Here is a 19,890-nt window from a genome sequence, read left to right on the forward strand (position 1 = left end):
TGGCACCACTGAAATCCAGTTTTCTGCTGTTGTTACTGATAGATACAGAGTTTCAGCTAAGTTAGAAAGTGGCAAACAGCTACTTAATGCAAACCAGATTTTCAATCTGTGTGTTTCCAGAGCCTCTGGCACATGGCTCGTGTGGCTAAAAGGCCATACAGTGCTGTAATCAAAATGCTGTTGTTACATAAATATAATGCTGCCACTTCTTTTGATCTAGCAGTGGTGAGCTCGGCTGCTGAGGATTCTGCTCTTTCTTTGTGTCTTCCAAGCTGAAATGCTTTCACATGAAACGAACGTCTCCATAAATTTGCACCCCATTTTTTTTCCTCTCCCTTTCATATTTTGTTCTGTGAACCCAGAATTTGAGGATAAGGCAGAATTCTGTTATGCTCTTCAGGGGAAAATAGTAGCTCCGTAATTCCTCGGTATTTGATGTGGATGATGATTTGATACTTTATTAAACCGCATTTTGCACACATAAGCAACATTGGGATGCTGCACTGGGGTCAGCTAACCATGTGTGCTGCAGTAGAGCACTGCTGCCTTCTACAAGTGTAATTAAGTTGTTTTGAAGGAAGCTTGTTTTCTTGCCAATAAAAGACCAGTTTGAAGTACAAATAGGAAAGACAAGAAATGCTTAGAAAGACAATAAGTCAGCATGCCAAAAAAAAAAAAATTGTCCATAATACTAGGGCTATGGAATAGGTTCCAGTACTGCCTGTTTCCATTATCCTTATGTTGATCTTGCTTTCAGCAGTTTTCTTTATTACTTACTTGGTTCATGTCATAAATTTGATCCGAGAAAAAGATACTTTCAGGCAACTAAAGCTGAGAAAACAGGAATTTTTTACAGTAGCGGGTTTGGGTTTTTTTTCCAAGATGCTGTAGAGCACAGGGAATGAATCACTGTAGAGTTGCACAGACCAGAGGATAGCACCTTTAGCACCATTCCCAAGCAGCAGTTGCTCACCCTGCCTTGCTTTGTGTCCCACAGTGTGCCCCAGCTCGTGTGGGAAGCGAGCCTGCACCGACCAAAACGAGTGTTGCCACCCCGAGTGCCTGGGGAGCTGCACGGCGCCCGACAACAACACGGCGTGCGTCGCCTGCCGCAACTACTACTACGAGGGGGTGTGCCTGCCCACCTGCCCCCCAAACACCTACAAGTTCGAGGGCTGGCGCTGTGTCACCAGGGAGTTCTGCTCCAAAGTCCCCGCCACGGACGCCAGCGAGTACGAGAAGTTCGTGATTCACAACGATGAGTGCATGGCCGAGTGTCCCTCGGGGTTCATCCGCAACGGGAGCCAAAGGTAATGCAGCTTTTGCTGGGCTGTCCTGCCTGGGTTTGCCACTCCCTGTGCTGGGGCAGCTTGGGGTGCACATTACTTGGGGTAGAAGGGGAAATTGCAGTGGGGAATTGTGTGGCTTCCTGGTAGAAGCTGATTAGACCTTTCCCTGCTGAATCCACCTGATGGGTTTGTGGTCCTGTGCTTCATCAGTGGGCTCTGGTTCTGCAGAAAGGCTGGAGGAGGTCCTGCAATGCAGAATGAGGCCTTCAAGTAGAGAGTATCAAAACAAAAGTGAAGCTCAAGGTTACAGTTGGCTGATGACCATTATCACACAGAACAAACCCTAGGAATTGCATTGCTTTGTGTATTATTTGCTTTATGTGTGCTTGTATTTTAGACACATCTATTCTTCAGTGTATTTAAGTTCTCTTTTTTTTCCACTATTTTCAGAAGATAACAATGGTGTTTTAGAAGGAAGTGATCAAATAGATGGTGACAAAAATAATGCAGCAGCAAACAATATGATACAGAATAATTTCTTGCCACTGTCACTCACCTGCTGTTATTTAATTCTAACAGTTGGAGCAATGCTTGCTAATTTTTATCATTTGCCAGTGATTTAAGTAAGCAGCCTTCGTTGCCTACTGACCCTTGGAAGTCATGTACTTTGAGTAAAGAATACTCAGTGTGCTAAAATCTGTAGTGCTTCAGTACTACACTAAAAAGATGTCTTTGCAGGCTGCTGTGGTTTTTGGGCAGGTGACTGCGCTGATGCACCAGTTGTGTGGCTGTGCATGTGTGTCATCCACCCGTTCCAGGCAGTCTCCAGCTGGCATTTGGATACAAGCAACTTAACACAGCCTGTGCCCAAATCCAGATATTCACCTGAGAAATGCAGCTTTTGTTATCTCCTGGAGCTTGTAGTAGCAGCTGTTTGAGCTGCTTACGCTGGAGTGCACGGCCATCCTGTCTTATCTTGGTGTTGTGCTCTCTGCAGAGATTGAAAGGAGCTGTAACTCAAGGCTAGTGAATGTTCTGTTCCCCAGAGGTGCTGTTAACAAATAGTTGCAAATGGAAAGCATTTCCAGCATTCTTTGTACATTTAGTTGAAGCCTCTTTCTTGTGTCTGCAGCTTTTAGTGGTTTGTGGCATGTTATAGAGCAGGATTTTGAAATAGGAGCTTACTACTAAGGAAAGGAGCTTCTTTCTGTTATGGTTTATGCATGGAAAACTGTTACCAATTTACATGTTTCTTTAAGCCTCAGAGGAAAGTGGGTTCAGTTTCTTTAAAAAAAAAATAGTGAGTCCATGTCCATCAGTGTTGTCAGCAGAAGCCTTTGTTTTTTGAGCTGAGTTTGGTTTTTTTGGTTTTTATTTTTCCTCTCTAAAGGCATAGGGTGGAGTAAGTAATCAAGAAATACCAAGCAAAGTGCTAGAATAAATTGAAAAATAAAAATTACCTTGAATCAAGAAAGGCATTTACCAGGAGGAAGGATCAGAGGGCATGTGTTGTGCACACATGAAGTGTCCAACTTTGAGATTAATATGTAGGGAATATAACATGGGGCCTTTAAAAAGCTCCTGTAGCCAAAGGCTGGTCTGCCCTGAGTTTTTGCTGCTTGAGTTTGGCCTCTAAAAATGCTTCTGAGTGCCTGTGAGTATTAAGAAGCAGAAATGAGCTTGTGCTTCAGTGTTGCCTCCCAGCTTGTGGAAATCTGGTTTCTCTGAGTTTGGGGCTGTGTCTTTCTGGGTGTTTCCATCTGTATCACCCATTTCAAACCTGCTTAGACTTCTGGCCTTCCTCTACCAATTCCTGTTGCCAATTAGCTGTCCTTGCATCATGATACAACCTTCTGTTTCCTTGCTGCTTTAATGCCTCTCAAGCTGTAAGAAGCAGTGACTAATTGACTGCTCACTTTCTCCACATCCCTCCTCACTGTGTGCCCCCACAGTTGTCTTTCTGAGTTAAATGGCCAGGAGCATGGAATTCCCTAGTGCTGAGCTTTAAATATTCCTTTAAGGACATGGACACAGACAACTTAATAAGAATGTGAACAGTATTTTCCCATCTCCAGTTCTTGGCTGGCCTATTTTGGGAGGTTGTGCCTGGATTAGCACAAAACCTCTCTGCACTCTGAGGCTGCCTGCATACATGGGAAGGGAGGGGTTCCTGGCTACAATTCAGTCACAGTAAATGCAGACTTTCAAGGGCACTGGGTTTGCCTGGAGTGCCTTTGACGTTGCAAGGACCACAGAGCCTTCCAGAAGCTGTCAGACTGTGGCTATGAGCCCATTCAGTCACTGTAGGAAGCACAGTGCTCCAGCTTCTCTGGAGAGCAGCAGGCAAGTGTATCCTGAACAAGCATGGCAGCTTTCATTCTAGCCTGGAGGATTTGCCTAAACTTTAGAGGGAAATACCTTCCAAAATTCAGCTCAAAGCAGTCTGTAGGCTCAAGAGTTGCGTATCACTGTTTATTTTCAATATCCCCCTCTTTCCTCACAGCATGTTCTGCAGCCCTTGCGAGGGGCCTTGCCCCAAAATTTGTGAGGATGGGAAAACGAAGACCATTGACTCTGTCACATCAGCACAAATGTTGCAGGGATGCACAATTCTCAAGGGAAATCTGCTGATCAACATCCGGCGTGGAAGTAAGTGATCGCCCTCTCCTCCTGACCCCTGATAAGGCTGCTTTTTGCGTTTTTCCTTCTGTCGTCAGCGTGATGATAAGAACATTAAAAACTCAGCAAGCTGTTTGCTTTCCAGGCCCAGAGCAGCTCCTGTTTGATTTGGCCCACTGCAGCCCTGTCCTGCCCCACGCGGGTGGAATAGGTATTCAGCTCCCAGGGAAAGCTGGTGGTTTTGTTAGGTTTTTTGGCAGGACAAGGAACCAGGATTAGGCAGTTAAATGAGCAGTGGTTCCAAAGGAGTAATAAAGGCCCAAGAAGGGGGAAAAGTTGAAAATCCTTGCATCTGGGCAGGTAAATAACTTGTCACATGTCACTGTAAGACTGCAGATCCTCACTTTTTAAGGCAAGGTGTGGTGTTTTGCTGGAACAGGGAAACCAGAGTGCTGAGAGCTCATATAAAGCCTAACACTGTGCTGCTGGATGGTCAGCATTAGTGAGCTGGCCACCTCTGTCACATGTCTTGAACAAGCACTGGATTAAATTTGTCAGAGCAGTGATTCATCAGCCAGGGAGGTGTTGACAGTCGATGAGCTCTTAAAAGCTGAGTAAAAATTGCTGTTAGTTTTTATTGGACTTGTATGTCCCTATGGAAGGTTCCTTTTGGTTTCATGAATAAGGTTGAACGATTAGGATTTGTTTGATTCCCTGCCTCATGCTGAACGAAAGTTTCAGGGTTTAGTTACAGCAGCATGTGAATTTTTTTACTTGTGGTCCCACTGCTGCAGGTACAGTCTTCCCTTATGGGAGATGTTCCAGTTACCTGGGGCAAGTGTGTGGGAGTTTTTTTTATTTTATTTAAGCATTATGTTAGAGTACTGAAGACCATCTGCTTATATGATATTGGAACCAACCACTGGTATTTGGTAATTGGTCTTCCCAGCCATCTATTAGGACTTTGGTGTGTTTATGGCAGCAAACACACCCCACAGCAGCTTCTCCCAACTTCTTGTCACAACTGCAGTGTAACTTGGCAAGGTGGTGACAGCTGGCAATGGGGCTGGGCCAGGGGTTGCTGGAGGTAAGGATAGCAAAGCTTGAGCTTGTGAAGGATGGGGTTGCAGACCTGGGCAGGGACAGTTCATAGGAAGGGGACAGTTCTGAAAAGTGGAGCTTCCTCTGCAGTCATTTTAATAATTTGCAACAGAAAATCAGCTTTAGTTAGTTGTGTGGAACATGCTTCATGGCATGAGGACATCCTCACGGTTTTATCTTCACTGTTTCATCATCTGGTCTCAGTTTTGTAGCCAAAGCTTTTCTGGTCATGGAAAGCAATGCTCTGTGGCCCAGAGCAGAGCAGGAATGCACCCTCTTCTCTCCAGTCTCATTCTCTGTTTTCCAGTGAAGCTTTCTGCCTGAGCTTTGCTCCATACCCAAGGAGCAATTCCATCTCATGCTGTGTACATTTACACCAGGGTCCTTCATCCCTGCCAGAGTGCTGGTTCACAATTTGGTGCTGGCTTTACAGGGCATTGCCCATGGAAAAATCAAGTATTCCAGTATGGAAGAGCAGGACTAGTTTCCCACTGCTACTCTGGGGCTTTATTTTGCCCTTCAACCATCTGGCTGCACAGGCAACTGTTCCTGGGGGAGGAAAACCAGCATCTCATTTTCAAAAACAACAAGTACAAACATTTTCTTTTACTGAGCTAATACTGCACTAAGCAGATTATTAGTCAAAGCTGTGAATTCTGTCATGATAATGATTATCTTTGTCTTACTGTAGATAACATTGCCTCAGAACTGGAGAATTTTATGGGTCTGATTGAGACAGTAACGGGGTATGTGAAAATTCGCCATTCCCATGCATTGGTGTCGCTGTCTTTCCTGAAGAACCTGCGGTACATTCTGGGAGAGGAGCAGGTGGATGGGTAAGTGTTCAGATATTTGTGGATGCATTTCACTTTAATAGAAAGCTGTGGAGAATAAGTTTCCTATATACCATTCACTTGTCTTTTGTAGAATCTCCTCTTCCACTAATATGCAGCGTTTTTCTGCTCATGAACACCTCTGCACAGCATCCCTCATTTGCATTGCTGCCCAAATCAGTGTATTAAATTGAGTATATTACAAGTATTTTACGGAACCTTTGCTGTTGCTTTTCACTTTAGGTTTTTCTAGGTAGATTCTTTACATCAATAAAGTGTTTTTGTTTGTTCTTTTTGCTCTATTTGAGAGAAGAGTGTCTTCAGAAACAATTTCTTTGCAGTTCCTTACTGTTGGCTTTTAGCAGAGTTTTATGGAGAAATCAGCTGAAAGAAAATGTGCATTTTACTGACAGTGCAACTGGAAGTGACGCAGCTAGTGTGAAACAGTTACAATTGTTTGCAACTCCTTGAAATGTTAGCATTACATGGATTATCTTCCGAGCACGCAAAAGACTGGTCAGGAGAAGTTGATCCCTTGAAATGTTTGCTGTGGATTATATTGCTTCTATAATTACTCACCATGTGATACTTTTTGCTGTACATAACTCCTGTTTTCCTATGATGGTAAAAGATTGTCAAGGCAAAAGTTTTTATCCCTGCAGATGCTGTGGTGTGGTGAGGCTCCTTCAGTAAATTGTCTTGCTCTTTCTTATCCCAAATCTAATAGCCACCCTCAGTTTAAATCAGTGTTCTGTAGGAGAAATCAGTCTCCCTCCATAATGACAGAACTATTGAATTAAGAATTTGGGGAATTTGTAGAAGAAAAGGTGGTGGGAGGGTCATTGGAAAGGTTGTTTATATCTGAATATCTGCTTTGACTGTCTAAAGTTAAAGCATGAGGGATTCTTCACAGCCTCCCTCTTTCTCTCAGGCTAGTCTTTGGTCAGCCTTAAATTCTTAAAATTCCACCATCTGACAGAGTGAAAGGGCAGCTCTCCCTCATGCCCTTGCAGAGCACACTGCTCAGGAGGAGCACTGCCTCTGTGGAGGAGTTTGTTTCCAGCTGCAAATCCCAGAGGATTGGCAGTGTGGAGCTCAGGCTTGTTCATCCCCTCCCAGCAGGCTGTCCCCTCCAGTTATTGATTTGCCTTTGCTCCTCTCCCCTCTTTCCCTCAACCTCTTCGAATCTGAGTTTAGCTTTGTGTCTCAGGTAGTAATTATGTTTATGGTACTTTGTCTGTCAGCAAGCAGAGCTGAAATGAGGGGGAAACAGGAGGTTTTTCACTCAGATTCCCAAATAGAGAAGTAAATAGGGGTGGCTTTGAAGAAGAAAACAGGGCTGAGTGGGGAGGTGAAACAGATCTATAGTAAAGAGCTGCTTGTGCTAAAATTGCCCCGTGTTAGGAAATTACTGCAGTTACTTACTAAGGATCAGGGGCTGTCTCTTTGCTTGGAAAATGCCTGGCATAATTCAGGCATTGCCACAGTCTTAAATAACATGTCCAAAAATACTTAGGTGGAAGTAGGCACCTGACAAGGAAGGACTGAGCCTGAACAATTACTTGGACAATTCTGAACAACAGGGAGTGGGATCTTAACCTGGGAAGCAGTGGGCTGCTGGGACAAGAGCTGTTTGTGTCAGCAGTGCCTTGAGGGGTGAGAGGGAGGGTCACTTAAAGCCCATTATGATTATTACATGACTGACCCCACTGCCACTGTCCCTTTATTTATTGAACTAGACTAACAAAACAGCACTTCAGAAGTTCGTTGTTCCTTACTCAGTTGCTGGTGCTTGCCTTGGTTATCACGGGAAGTGGGAAGTTTAGAGGGAATCTACTTTGTTTTTAGAGTTTTCATTGCCTCTTTTGAAAACCATGTCTGTAGTGAATGTGCTCTCACAGCAAGAAAATAATTTCTCCTTGCAAATAGGGAAACTGAGATGGAGATGTGCCAGAGAGTGAAAGAAATGCTGCCATGGTGGGTTGGTGTGTTTTAGGTTCATCAGCAACCCAGACCTTTATCACATTTCCCAGTGGTGCATTCCTGTCCCTGCTGTTTGGGCTAGCAGGGATGGGAATGCACAGTGTCCTTGCAGGTGTTGTCTTGCTGCTGATGTAGAGCTTGTAATCTTGCTTCTGTTGCATGTGTGTCTTTTTTTTCAATCCAGCCCAATTGAGAAGTACCAGGAATTTCTTCATAACATTTAATAGAGCTTTCATAATATTTAATAGGCCTTATGCACACAACTTTGTATAGAGTATCCGTGGAAATAAGGGATGTGCATGTTATTCCTGGGCTGTGCTTAGGGAGTGGGCTCAGCACAGCTGCCCATGTTTAGTTCTGTGCTCTGAAGTGTGGATCCTGTGCACTCAGTACAACTGTTTGGTTTTGATATACAGGTGCAACTGTACTTGGCACAATGCAGGAAAGCTTTATTGGGCCAAGAGGTAAAACACAGAGGCAAGGAAACCTCACTGTGCAAACTCTTAGAGCTGCTTTTGTAAACCTAAGCAAGAGCTGTGTTAATGACTGTGGTTTTTTGTCAGAACTCCAGAAGGCTTTGCCTTCCATAAGGTATCTGAGGTTACTGCTTCCCATTTGCCACCAAGTATAAAATCCAGTGTAGAGGTCTGCTGTTCAGAGGACATGAATTTATATTCCTCATAGCAGCTCCTATACAATCATTAAAACACATCCTAGAGTGGGCTTTCAGTGGTGTGGTGGCACCCTTGGAGTCCTGTGTCACACTCACTTCCCTGCCCCCTGGGCATTCAGGGATGTCTTGCTCCATGGGAGAGAAGAAAGCCCTTTGCTGAACACCAGGTTAAAGTAAGAGGGAACACAGTGTTTTAAAGTTTTCTTACATTAAGGTATTCTTGACTGGAATGGGTTGTGAATTGAAACAAGTATTTTTTCTTCAAAAACTTCCTTCTAGGAATTATTCCTTCTATGTGCTCGACAACCACAATCTTCAGCAGCTGTGGGACTGGAACCATCATAACTTGACAATCAGTGAGGGGAAAATGTACTTTGCATTTAATCCTAAACTGTGTGTTTCTGAGATTTACCGTATGGAGGAAGTTTCAGGAACCAAGGGACGACAGAGCAAAGGAGATATAAATCCGAGGAATAACGGGGAGAGAGCCTCTTGTAAGTAAACAAACAAAAAAAATCTCTGTGCAAACTGCACAGGAGGGTGTCACAAGGAAAAACTCAACATGCTGACATGCTGCTGACCATTGCAATATTTAGAGTTTAGGACTTGCAGGAAGCTTTCAGCCCTTGTGCTTGTTCAGGTTTCAAGCTGTAGCTGTGAAGGTACATTTGCACGAGTGGAAAACGATGTGATTACACAGTCCCTATCTCATCTGTAAAACCCACTTGGAGAAGATGACTGCTTCCCAAATCCCCTGTTCTGTGACAGCAGCAGCAGATAACAGTAGAAGCATACCTGGGAAGTGAGAAATGAAATCCAGTAGTTTAGTGTATCCAACAAGGAGCAATTTCTCAGTCTCCTTTGTAACTGTGCATCATTATAGGTGTTTTCCTCTCTCAGATATTCTTGATACTAAGAATGCTGCTGAATAACAATTCCATAGACACCAAAAAAACTGTTCCTGTTACATATAGCTTCTCTTCATCTCCTGCCAAATATTGTACCTGATTGCTAGAAATGATTGCTTCCAACTTCGTTTGCTCTTTGTTTTCAAATTATTTGCTTTTGAATTGAAATCACTTTTTAATGTTCTGCAGTACTGCAAAGCCTGAGTGTCTCTGCATTTAATTTTGGGTTCTGCAATGCTCAGAGTTATTGGAAAGTCCTCTCTTGGCTTTGGTGGTCTGCACATCAGGACTCCAGGTGTAACAGCAAGCTTAAAAGCAATCTCTCATCTAGGAATTAAGAACGCCTACAAGTTTCACCTCAAACTCTTAAAACTGTCAGTGCCTTTTCTGTTTGGTCAGTTGGTGGTGTTTTTGGAGCTGAGCACACTAAAATGGATGTTGTGTGTAAGTCAGGCCCCCTTGTTGTGGATGGTGTTTACAAAACTAGGACACGTAGTCTGCTGAATGTGTCTTTCGGCGCGATGCAGCCGCGCAGATGGCCCAGATCCTTGTTGTAAGCACCCTCCATTCTCTGCACAGTCAATAGAGGAAAGCCTTGCAGTCCTGGAGGAGTTACAGACACACAGCCAGGCCTTACTACCACTGAGGCCAGTGCCAGCCGCTGCCTGCTTTTTTAAGAAACCAGTACAGAAAGCTTTCTGACTCTGAGAAGGGCAAAAGAATCAACAAAAGCTCAACTGCCTTTGCAAAGATAGCACCAACAGTGCCAGTGTACACGAGGGTGAAAACCTCTTTCTTTTCAGAGCTTCTATGGAACATTAGAAACTAGCTCACAGTTGACAGAACGCAATTTCTTCATCCAAGAATTAAGTTTTTAAAATGCTATTTTGTTTTGGGTTGGAAAGCTCAGTGAGTTGGTAGTGGGAAGCCATTCATTTCCAAGCTGTGGGCTTCCATCCAGGTCTGTTCACAAGAGTAGCTGGAAGCTGCTGCCATCAAATGGTTGTGCCGTATATGAACTGAGTTTTGGAGTTCTTGGTCCAGCCTCTGATGAATAGGAATGTAAACTCCTTTGTCTTTTCCATGTTGTTCACTCTCCAGAAAAACAAATGGTAGTTGTCAAAAGTTGTCCTGGAGAGTGAGCACACAGAGCCCAGTGACTGCTCCGCGCGTGCTTTGGAATTGGATGATGAATTTAGTGCTTCCAAACCAGTCCTGTGGATAAACAGCGCTTCATTCCTGCTCAGGGAGAGTCTGAAGTAGTTTTCAAGAGCTTTCTGATGATGCATTAAAAGAAAATCTGCTTAAAAAAAATTAATAACAAGGAGCTCAAGCATATTTTAAACTGATTGCCAAGGTTGCTTCTTACCCTTAAGCACTCAGATGTAGTAGGAGGAAAGAGGAAGCTCTACAGAGACAAAGGCTGTTGGTGTCCTGTGCTGTCATAGGTGCTACTGGAAAGGCTCATTCGCCAAAACTGATACCTGAGAAACAAAAAACCACTGACAGATTATGTGATCCCAACTCTGGCATGTCCTGTCCTTTTGTATTGCAGGTGAAAGCAAAATTCTACATTTTGTTTCCAACACGACGCTGAAGAATCGGATTAAACTGACCTGGGAGAGGTATCGCCCTCCAGATTACAGAGACCTCATTAGCTTCACTGTTTACTACAAAGAGGCGTAAGTAGATGTCGTCAGAGACTAATCAGGGCAGCCCAAGGGAGAGCAGACAATTCTGGTCCTACTGCTGCATGGTTCATCCAGTTTGTGTATTTCATCTTCAAGTCCTGCTTTTGTTCTAATTCTTTTCTTGGTGGAGCACAAGCATCTTTTAAAAAGAGCTTTGGTTTGGATGAGTCTTAGAAATGGACTGCAAATCCATCAGGAAATTTCAGATGGATGGCTTGGCTGTTCTGGGGGGTCTGATTTGGAACTCTTCCTAAGTCATCATGTTGATTGAGATATTTTCCTTATCTAGTCAAAGTACCGACTAGAGAGTGTCACAGGTCAGGAGTTTGCCCTGTCACCTGGATGACTTGTCTGCTCAGGGTTTGGAGTTGTTTAAACTGTCTAGGTTTGGTCATTTCCTGCGTTAGTATGTCTTGATAATGAAGGTGTGGGGCAGTTACTGGAAAAATCCAAATTATGAAGAGTTTGTATGCTCTTGCACTAGTGTTACAAGTTCTGAAAAGCAGAACTATTTGACTATGTAAGTGTGTTTGTATTTTGTGGGAATAAAAGGGTAAAAAGCTCATTGGACTGGTCAAGGCCAGCCATGGAAATTTGGGTTCTTTATGGTGAAAAGCTTGGCCACTATCAATAACTGTTTTGAGTTGCTTATGTTTGATATATATTTATCTAAAATCTAAATTTAAAATCTAAAAATGTCTGAAGCATTTCACTGCCTGTTTTGGGTAAAAAAAAATAGATAAATATAGTGTGTTCTTGGAGAATGTTGCTTTATTGCTCATGACTAAGACTTAACTCTGAATTTTGTACTGCTTGAAAATACAGATTTTTTTTTTTTCTGTTTTTTTCTGCTATAGAAAACAAGTAAGCCTTATTTGTTTTATTAAGCAAATTTGAAATGAGGCACTCTCATATGTATATGATGATTTTTAGGAGAAAATAAATATTTGTCATACTTTTTTTCTTCAAATATTTCAGACCATTCAAAAATGTGACAGAGTATGATGGGCAAGATGCATGTGGCTCCAATAGCTGGAACATGGTTGATGTTGATCTGCCACCGAATAAAGAGAACAATCCTGGAATTCTGCTGCAGGGATTGAAACCTTGGACTCAATATGCCATTTATGTCAAAGCTGTTACCCTCACAATGATGGAAAACCATCACATCCATGGAGCAAAAAGTGAAATTATATATATTCGAACCAATGCTGCAGGTGAGGTGCTGGGCTCTGGGGTGAGAGGTGGATAATGCTTCAGGTGTGATTAGTGTGTTGTTGTGCAGGTTCTGCTTTTGATACAGAAATTGAATTTATGTGCAGATGATATACATAATGCTAGTAGTTTCAGTAATTATGAAAGTAGCATTAAAATTTGAATTAAAACTCTGTTTTTTCAGTATTATTCCTTTCATTAGGAGCTATGGGAGTTTCTTGGAGTTAGAATTTCAGGCTTTGTTCCATTGTAAAGATGAATTTAAGTACAGCTTTGGGTTAGGACTGTACATGGCTGCAGTTGAACCTCTAATTGTTGTTAGTGGGGCATAAGTAGAAAGTCCTTTCTTTGAAATAAGATAGTGTTTTCCTTGCAGTATAGAAATGCATTGGGATTTGCTCAAAAGCTTGCATAGAAATACACTCTAGAGTGCTCTAGGTTTAAATACCTTTCTTGTTTCTTTCTTTTTTTCCTCCTCTAGTGCCATCCATTCCCCTGGATGTTATTTCAGCATCCAACTCCTCATCCCAGCTGATTGTGAAATGGAATCCTCCCTCTCTTCCCAACGGGAACCTCTCCTACTACATCGTGCGCTGGCAGCAGCAGCCTCAGGACAGCTACCTGTACAGACACAATTACTGCTCCAAAGGTAGGAGAGCTAAACACTGCTGTGTTGAAATGCTTGGGACTCTGCCTGCCAGGGCACTGCAAGAATAGCAGCAAGTAGAGGGAATGGGAAAACATGGATTACTGCTGGATCTGTGATCTGGAGAGAAAAGAAACCAGCTCTGCTCTTTTTTTTTTTTTTTTAAAGATAAAGTCCCAATTCGAAGATATGCTGATGGGACCATTGATACAGAAGAAGCCACTGAACCCACCAAGCCAGAGGGCTGTGGGGGAGAAAAAGGACCTTGTTGTGCTTGTCCCAAGACAGAAGCAGAAAAGCAAGCAGAGAAGGAGGAAGCAGAGTACCGGAAAGTCTTTGAAAACTTCCTTCACAACTCCATCTTTGTCCCCAGGTAATGGATTTTGGACACTTCTTTGGAAGTTGGGCTGATAATTTCATCTTTTAACATTTCCTAGAACTGAGGTTTCCTGGATGTGAAAGGACACACAGAAACACTTGAAACACCAAACATTACCTTTCCTTTCATGTGAGACAATACAGAGCCTTACTTTGTGGTTTCTCTTATTTCCCAGTTTTCATTTATTTCTTTCAATTCTAGCCCCTAGTAAGGGTTCTTACCTGTATTGATCAAGGATTTCAGTGATAGTTTCTTTTCAGACTCAAGAGTCACTTAAGGAGCTCTTGGACTATAAGGGTTTCAGAGATGAGCAACATGAGGCAGACAAAGGGTTTCAGATGTGATTGTCCTCTAAATAACCATTTAAGTGCTTGTGTTCCTAATCTGACGATTTATCTTTGAAATTAAGGGCACAGTCACCTCGCAGAATCAAAACTGGTCTTCCTTTCTCACTGCACTAATTGCAAAGGGCCTCTTTGTTTCCTGGGCCTGTGCTGTAGAGAAGTATTAAATATTTCCTCTCTCCCATGATAAACACCTGCTTATGAGTTAAGTGGAATTGTAGTGATTCTGTGCTGCAACATAGAGTAGATTCTACTGAATTAATTGGTGATTTTGATCCTTGAGTTCCCAATTTATCCTTTAGGTAAGCTGTTGTTACTTTGGGTGATTGGATCCTAGGGCAAGGCACACAGTGTACAGCTGTTGTGTTACAGTCTTTAAGGCTCTGTCAGATCTCAGTGGTGCACCTTGTCTCATTCTCTCTCCTGGCAGGAGAAGTCCATGGACAAATCCTGTGTTTGAGAACTCTAAAGTGTGGCATTGCTGCTCATTGGTGCTGGTTCATATCACTCTCCATTGTGATTTTTTGGACCTTTATTCAAGGACATGTTAGATTGACTGGTTGGGGTTGGGACTTTGATATTCACAATGCTTCTTGACATTATCCAAAAAATGAGGAACTAAATGTTGCCTCTCTTGGGAAGTGTGAAGTATCTCATCTGAGCTGTGTTGGGTCATACTGAGCATTTGGGGTTGACCTTGGGCAGTGTTTATCTACTGATGGTGAGAACAGCAGCCAGGATCAGGTACAGGGAAGTTACAGCCACCATGCCTGGCCACAGTGTAACTCCTGAGACATGGGAAATCTTAAGATCTGATTTTGGACTTCATGAAATAGCACAGCAAGGAGTTTTGAAAGGCATGTGTCAAGTCTAAACTACTTGAAAGTCTATTGCAAAGGAGGTTTTTCTACTTCCCCAAACAGTTGTAATTTAAAAGGTGTTGTCTTCTCCCAAATTTTCCTGCATTCCTGCCCCCCTACAAGAAAACTCATAGAACCATGAACTCAGTAACAAATTAACTGAGAATTTCCTGAAAGCTTGTCCTTTTTTCTTAAGTTACTGTCATTAGGGTGTTTTGTAACAGCAGGGGCAGATAAGGGACAATGCTCAGCAATAGCTGCATAGCCAAGCAACTTTTAGGAGACTGTATGTCAGGGAAATTAAAGTTTATGAGCTGGTGAGACATCTCCATGGGACAAATCTGAGCAGCTTGTTACTTGATGTCAGGTTTTTTTCTCTCTTTCTCAAGGGAGAAGTTAATTAATGTGTTAATGCAAGCCTCAATAGTAGTATTTGTTTCCAGTGTTCTACCTGTCTCCAGGTTATTATGAAAGAGCTGCAGCATGAAATACAGCATGAAAGTATTTGGCTGGATGGTTTTCAGATTGTTTAAGAAGTCTGTTGATCTAATCTCTTGTGCAACTTCTGGATGACCCCATGTGTATTAGTGCCATGGTGGATTTCAAAGAGGACTCTGCTTAGTCTTGAAGAGACACTCACAACCAGAGGAGAATGAGTTTATTCTTCAGGGTTTTTGTTTCTCTAATGAGCAGATTGGGACAGGCTCTGTGTGTAGTCTGAGCAGTAACATCAAAATTGCCATAAGCAGGAGAACAGTGAGCTTTGCTGTTAAATAGCTCAAGTTTTTTTTTAATCTTCTTAACTTAATTTTTGTAGTGTTATTTTAAATTTTTCTCTTGCATTTATCTTCCCTTCTCTTCCTAAATGGAATAGATGCTTTTTCAAGTTTTTATCTCTAGACTATTCCTTTTTTCCTTGGATGCTTATTTTTTGCCTTTATCTCTGCTTTTCACGAATGCAGGAAGCCGCTTGACCAAAAACTACTGATGTCAAATGATGTTTTAATTATGTTTGCCTTGTGGTTATTCTGCAGCTCTTTTCTCTTCCTGACACAACTGTAGTTTTCACCAACAAGTTTTGTGTTCCTTTATCTTTTTCCCTAAAGACAAGGTAGGGCTGTACTCCCCTCCACCCCCCCAGATACCACCAAAGAGTTGAAACTCCAAGCATCCCAAAAAAGCAGTGATAAAGTCAGGCCTTTTGGGTACTTGCATTGGTGCATGCTTTTGTGGTTGATTGAAAATGAACTTTGTTTTTTTTCACTACTTTAGCCACAGAATCTGTGCAAAAGTGAATCAATTCAGGGGTAGACATCCAACTTTTTACTGATGAAAAGTTTGTCCTTTCTGCTGAACTAAAGCAGTAAATCAATACTCACCTTAAGCAGGGTGAATAGGTTTAGTGAGTTCCATAGATACCAGTGTAGATGAGGCACAAATGTCTGTATCTCCTATGAAATTGCCTTAACTGACAAGATACCCACTTGTGTGTTGCTTAAAACAATTTGTTGCTAACTTAGGAAATTCTTCCTTGTCTGTGTTTATTTCTGTGACGTGGTTTACATGGTGGTTAGAGTGTCAAAACGGCTGCTCAAAACGTAGTAAAGGGATTCTGGAAATTTTTGTAGTGAACTCCTAAAGAAAAATATTCATCCAACCTCTGCCAGAAGGTTTCAAAACCGAGTGAGCTTGTTCTTGGCTCTCTCTGCAGCGTGCTGCTCTGTGGCTGCATGTACTCAGATGATATATTTGACAGTGAATTAAGTTCTCCTGTTGAGTCATCTTTCCTCCTGTTCTGTGTTTGAGGGAGGCCTCATTTGCCTGGTTTAAAATATATGAGTTTATAGAGCTATTGGACCTCATGTCCTTGGTACCTGTTGCACTGGCCAGGTGCTCCCTGGGCACTGGTGAGGTGACTTCAGGGATAGGATTCAAGCCCACTGTGGGTTTGTAGTGTGACTCTCCTTACATTCTCCTCTGTCTCCCCTGGGGTGTTGCTTTCTGGGCATGAGCATTCCTGCAGCCCTTGGAGACAGAGCAGCAGGAGCAGTGAGGCCAGACTGCCCTGTGGAGTTGGTGCTCCTGTGCAGAGCAGCCTCAGGTCTGGGGCAGGATCAAGGGACAGCCCAGTGTGTGGCCACAGGGTGTTGGTTACCTCATCCACGTGGTTCTAAGAGTATCTTTATCCCTGAGAGAAGTAGAGATACACAGATGACCACCCGAGTGAACATTCATGGCCTTCAGCTGCCTTCCAAGCTTTCTCCTCTCAGTGCAATACATTCTAATTTCATCACAACTGCATAGCTAACTCTCAGTAGGCTCAGCTTCCTTTGCTAATCCAGCAAACTTCAAAACAGTTTTTCCCCCCTGACCTTTTCAACCTTTAGCATCTGATTTTTATTTTCAGCGTCAACATTACTGTCATGAAATACAAATCCAAGATGCTTACTGAGTAATGGTGGAGGCATTTTTTGCTGTTTGGTTTATTGTGTGAGGTCAGAAGTTTGCACATTCATCTTGGGGCGCAGTGTGAGCTCCAGAGTTTTGGTTGGTTCCTGACCAAAAGAGAGAGAAATGAGATGTGCTGACACACGGCAGGTTCACATTAAGAGAACGCTTTCCTCTTGTTTTGCAGTTTCCTTTATTTAGCTTTTTTATTAGCTGCTGCCTGTTTCACTGGGGTGTTTTGTATAGTTTTCCCAAAGCTGGAGAAGAAGAGGATTTTCTCTAAAAGACCTTTTCTGTTGCTGTGTCTGCTCCTCAGGCCCGACCGCAAGCGGAGGGATGTGTTCCGGATCGCCAACGCCACCTTGGCCACTCGGAACAGGAACGCCACCGGGACTGACCACTTCACCAACGCCTCTGACACTGAGGAGAGCGAGGTGGAATATCCCTTCTTCGAGACCAAGGTGGATGGCAAGGAGAGAACTGTCATCTCCCATCTCCAGCCTTTCACTCTTTACCGCATCGATATCCACAGCTGCAACCACGAGGCTGACACGCTCGGCTGCAGCGCGTCCAACTTCGTGTTTGCCAGAACCATGCCTTCAGGTATGCTCCCACAGCCTTGCCTTACTGGGGAGACAGCAAGCTTCCCCAAACCAGCTAGAAATACATTGGGGTGTAGGGAAAAAAATTCTGTGCACAGGGATAAATTGGGACCGCACAGATTTTTTTTGTTTCGTGTCCTTGACTGGTGTGTTGTGTGCATTGAGGGCTGTGTTTGAGTCTGTGCTGGGAGCTGGAGAAAGGGAGAAGTTGACTGCCAGGATAATTAGGAGACACTCTGTCTCCCAGCAATAGAAGTGAGATCCCCAGACATGGTGGGCTGAAAGGTTTTGTTCCTCAGCTCCCTGTGTGCTGAATAGAGACACGGCAACATTTCTCTGCTAATGTTTGGTTTTGCTGTGTTCACTCCGAACTGTTTGCAGATGTTGGAGTTTTGCTGGTGGGAATGTTTGCCAAATGTTTCTTCTGTCACAGAAAGACCATGCATTTGTCCAGCCTGGGAACAGGAGGAATACTGTGTTTCTTTGTGCCCAATCCCTGGCCTCTAGACTACTTCAAATAGGAAGCATTGAATGCTGTGCTCGTCTTTGGGACTTTTGCAGATTGTACTTCTGAGAAGAATAGAGATGATTTTAGTGTAAGCTCATATGCATCCAGCAACAAGCTTCTGACTCCAGCAGATGTCTGGGGATATTGGATGCAGAATGGTAGCAATTTTGTTTTGTTTCTGCAAGGAAAGGCTATCATAATCCAGATCCAGCTGTGTCGGTAAAAAAAGCAAAAAGTATTGCTTATTTCAAGGAAATAAGGAAATATGTGAGATCAGGGAAAAGAAATGTTCCCAAATTTTTGACACATGACTTTGAAAATTAAAGGCTAAACAATCCTGTTTTCTTCTGTATCTTTGAGGAGGTGGTCTTTTTTGAGCCCAGACTGAAATGGGCTTTATGTTCCTGTTAAGTTTTGAGTAAGCCACAGAAAATTATTAAGAACTAATAAGGATAAAGCAGTTCCTGAACTGCTGATGAAACTCTGTTCTAAATGGGGACAGATTTCCTATGACTTTTAGGAAAGGGCTGTGAGTGGGGCAGATGTTGTGTGTTTACAACTATTTACAGCCATGTGGTGGGAATAGTTCCCTGCACTGTTTTGGTGTTGGGGAGAGTTGGAAAGGGAGAAGCAGGTGCTGATAAACACATTTTTTGTCACACAGAGCCCATACCTGGTGGGGCTTTATACTCTGCACTGGTTTTCTGGGAACCACTAGCTCAGACTGAGCTAATCTCCAGCAGGCCCTTGGCCAATGGAGTTTCCTCCCTGGATTTGAATGGCTCTTGCTGCAGAGCTTCTGCACCTGAAGAATATCATGAACCTTCCATTTTCCTCAACTCTTGCCTAAGTGTCTGTTTCAGGTGTTCTTCTCACATCACCCGTAAATATTTTACAGAGGGAGCAGATAACATTCCAGGAACGGTATCATGGGAAGCAAAAGAGGAAAATACTGTCTACCTGAAGTGGCTGGAGCCTGCAAATCCAAATGGGCTGATCCTGATGTATGAAATCAAATATGGGCAGCACGGCGAGGTGAGGGTTTGACATTACTGCTCATAACTCCCTAATTTATACACTGAAAAGGATCTTTCTCAACATGCTTCTGTGCAGTGCTGCACACACAGAACTTGTGATTTCAGACCCCCAGCACTTGCCAGCAGGTCATTCCTTTATTTCCTTTATTCTGAGTTCTTAAATTCCATGGATCTCCTTATGGTGTTTGAATTAAAACTGATCAGGTGGGGCTTTTAGTTATAAAAATAAGCTCATCCTGCAGCTGTATTGCTTTCTCCAGAATGTGAAGATATTAACATGTGTAAATTGCTTTTTTCTTTTAGGAGAAGCGGGAATGTGTTTCCAGACAGGAATACAAGAAGCTTGGAGGAGCTAAACTGACTCACTTGAACCCTGGAAACTATTCTGCTAGAGTTCAGGCCACTTCCTTAGCTGGGAATGGGTCCTGGACTGAGCCCATCTCTTTCTATGTGCAGCCCAAATGTAAGACAAATGTTTGTTGTCTGTGTTGAATTGGGGGATTATTGTCTTTTTAATGCTTCCTGATGTTCATGTGCCTGGGTGTCTGAGCCTCTTGCCTGTGCTCTGGACACTCCTCTTGCTTGCTGATGGCTCTTTGGGAACTCTTCCCTGGTCCATTTTTTGGGAGGTGTTGACAGGCAGGAGGTGTTTCTGAGGTGTGGTCCTTTCCTTGCAGCTCTGGTGTCTGTGAGAGGTGTGGGGAACACCCTGCTGTGGCTATGCTGGGAATGTGATGTTAGCCATAACAGCATG

At 43.1% G+C, this 19,890-nt stretch overlaps 1 protein-coding gene across 3 annotated transcripts in view; it reads left to right on the forward strand.

Moving 5' to 3' along the window:
- IGF1R (insulin like growth factor 1 receptor) overlaps positions 1-19,890 on the forward strand; it is a 170,874-nt gene that overhangs the window by 126,392 nt on the left and 24,592 nt on the right. For all 3 annotated transcript variants that reach the window (XM_085070373.1, XM_085070374.1, XM_085070375.1), the window contains 11 exons: positions 998-1,310; positions 3,793-3,938; positions 5,701-5,845; positions 8,778-8,992; positions 10,962-11,088; positions 12,076-12,314; positions 12,794-12,961; positions 13,127-13,331; positions 17,306-17,592; positions 18,998-19,134; positions 19,440-19,599. In XM_085070373.1, coding sequence (XP_084926499.1) covers positions 998-1,310; positions 3,793-3,938; positions 5,701-5,845; positions 8,778-8,992; positions 10,962-11,088; positions 12,076-12,314; positions 12,794-12,961; positions 13,127-13,331; positions 17,306-17,592; positions 18,998-19,134; positions 19,440-19,599 — 2,142 coding nt within the window. The remainder of the gene's footprint in view (positions 1-997; positions 1,311-3,792; positions 3,939-5,700; positions 5,846-8,777; positions 8,993-10,961; positions 11,089-12,075; positions 12,315-12,793; positions 12,962-13,126; positions 13,332-17,305; positions 17,593-18,997; positions 19,135-19,439; positions 19,600-19,890) is intronic.

Source organism: Lichenostomus cassidix, chromosome 10 (assembly GCF_008360975.1).
Source record: "Lichenostomus cassidix isolate B80296 chromosome 10, HeHo_3.0, whole genome shotgun sequence".
NCBI lineage: Eukaryota > Metazoa > Chordata > Aves > Passeriformes > Meliphagidae > Lichenostomus > Lichenostomus cassidix.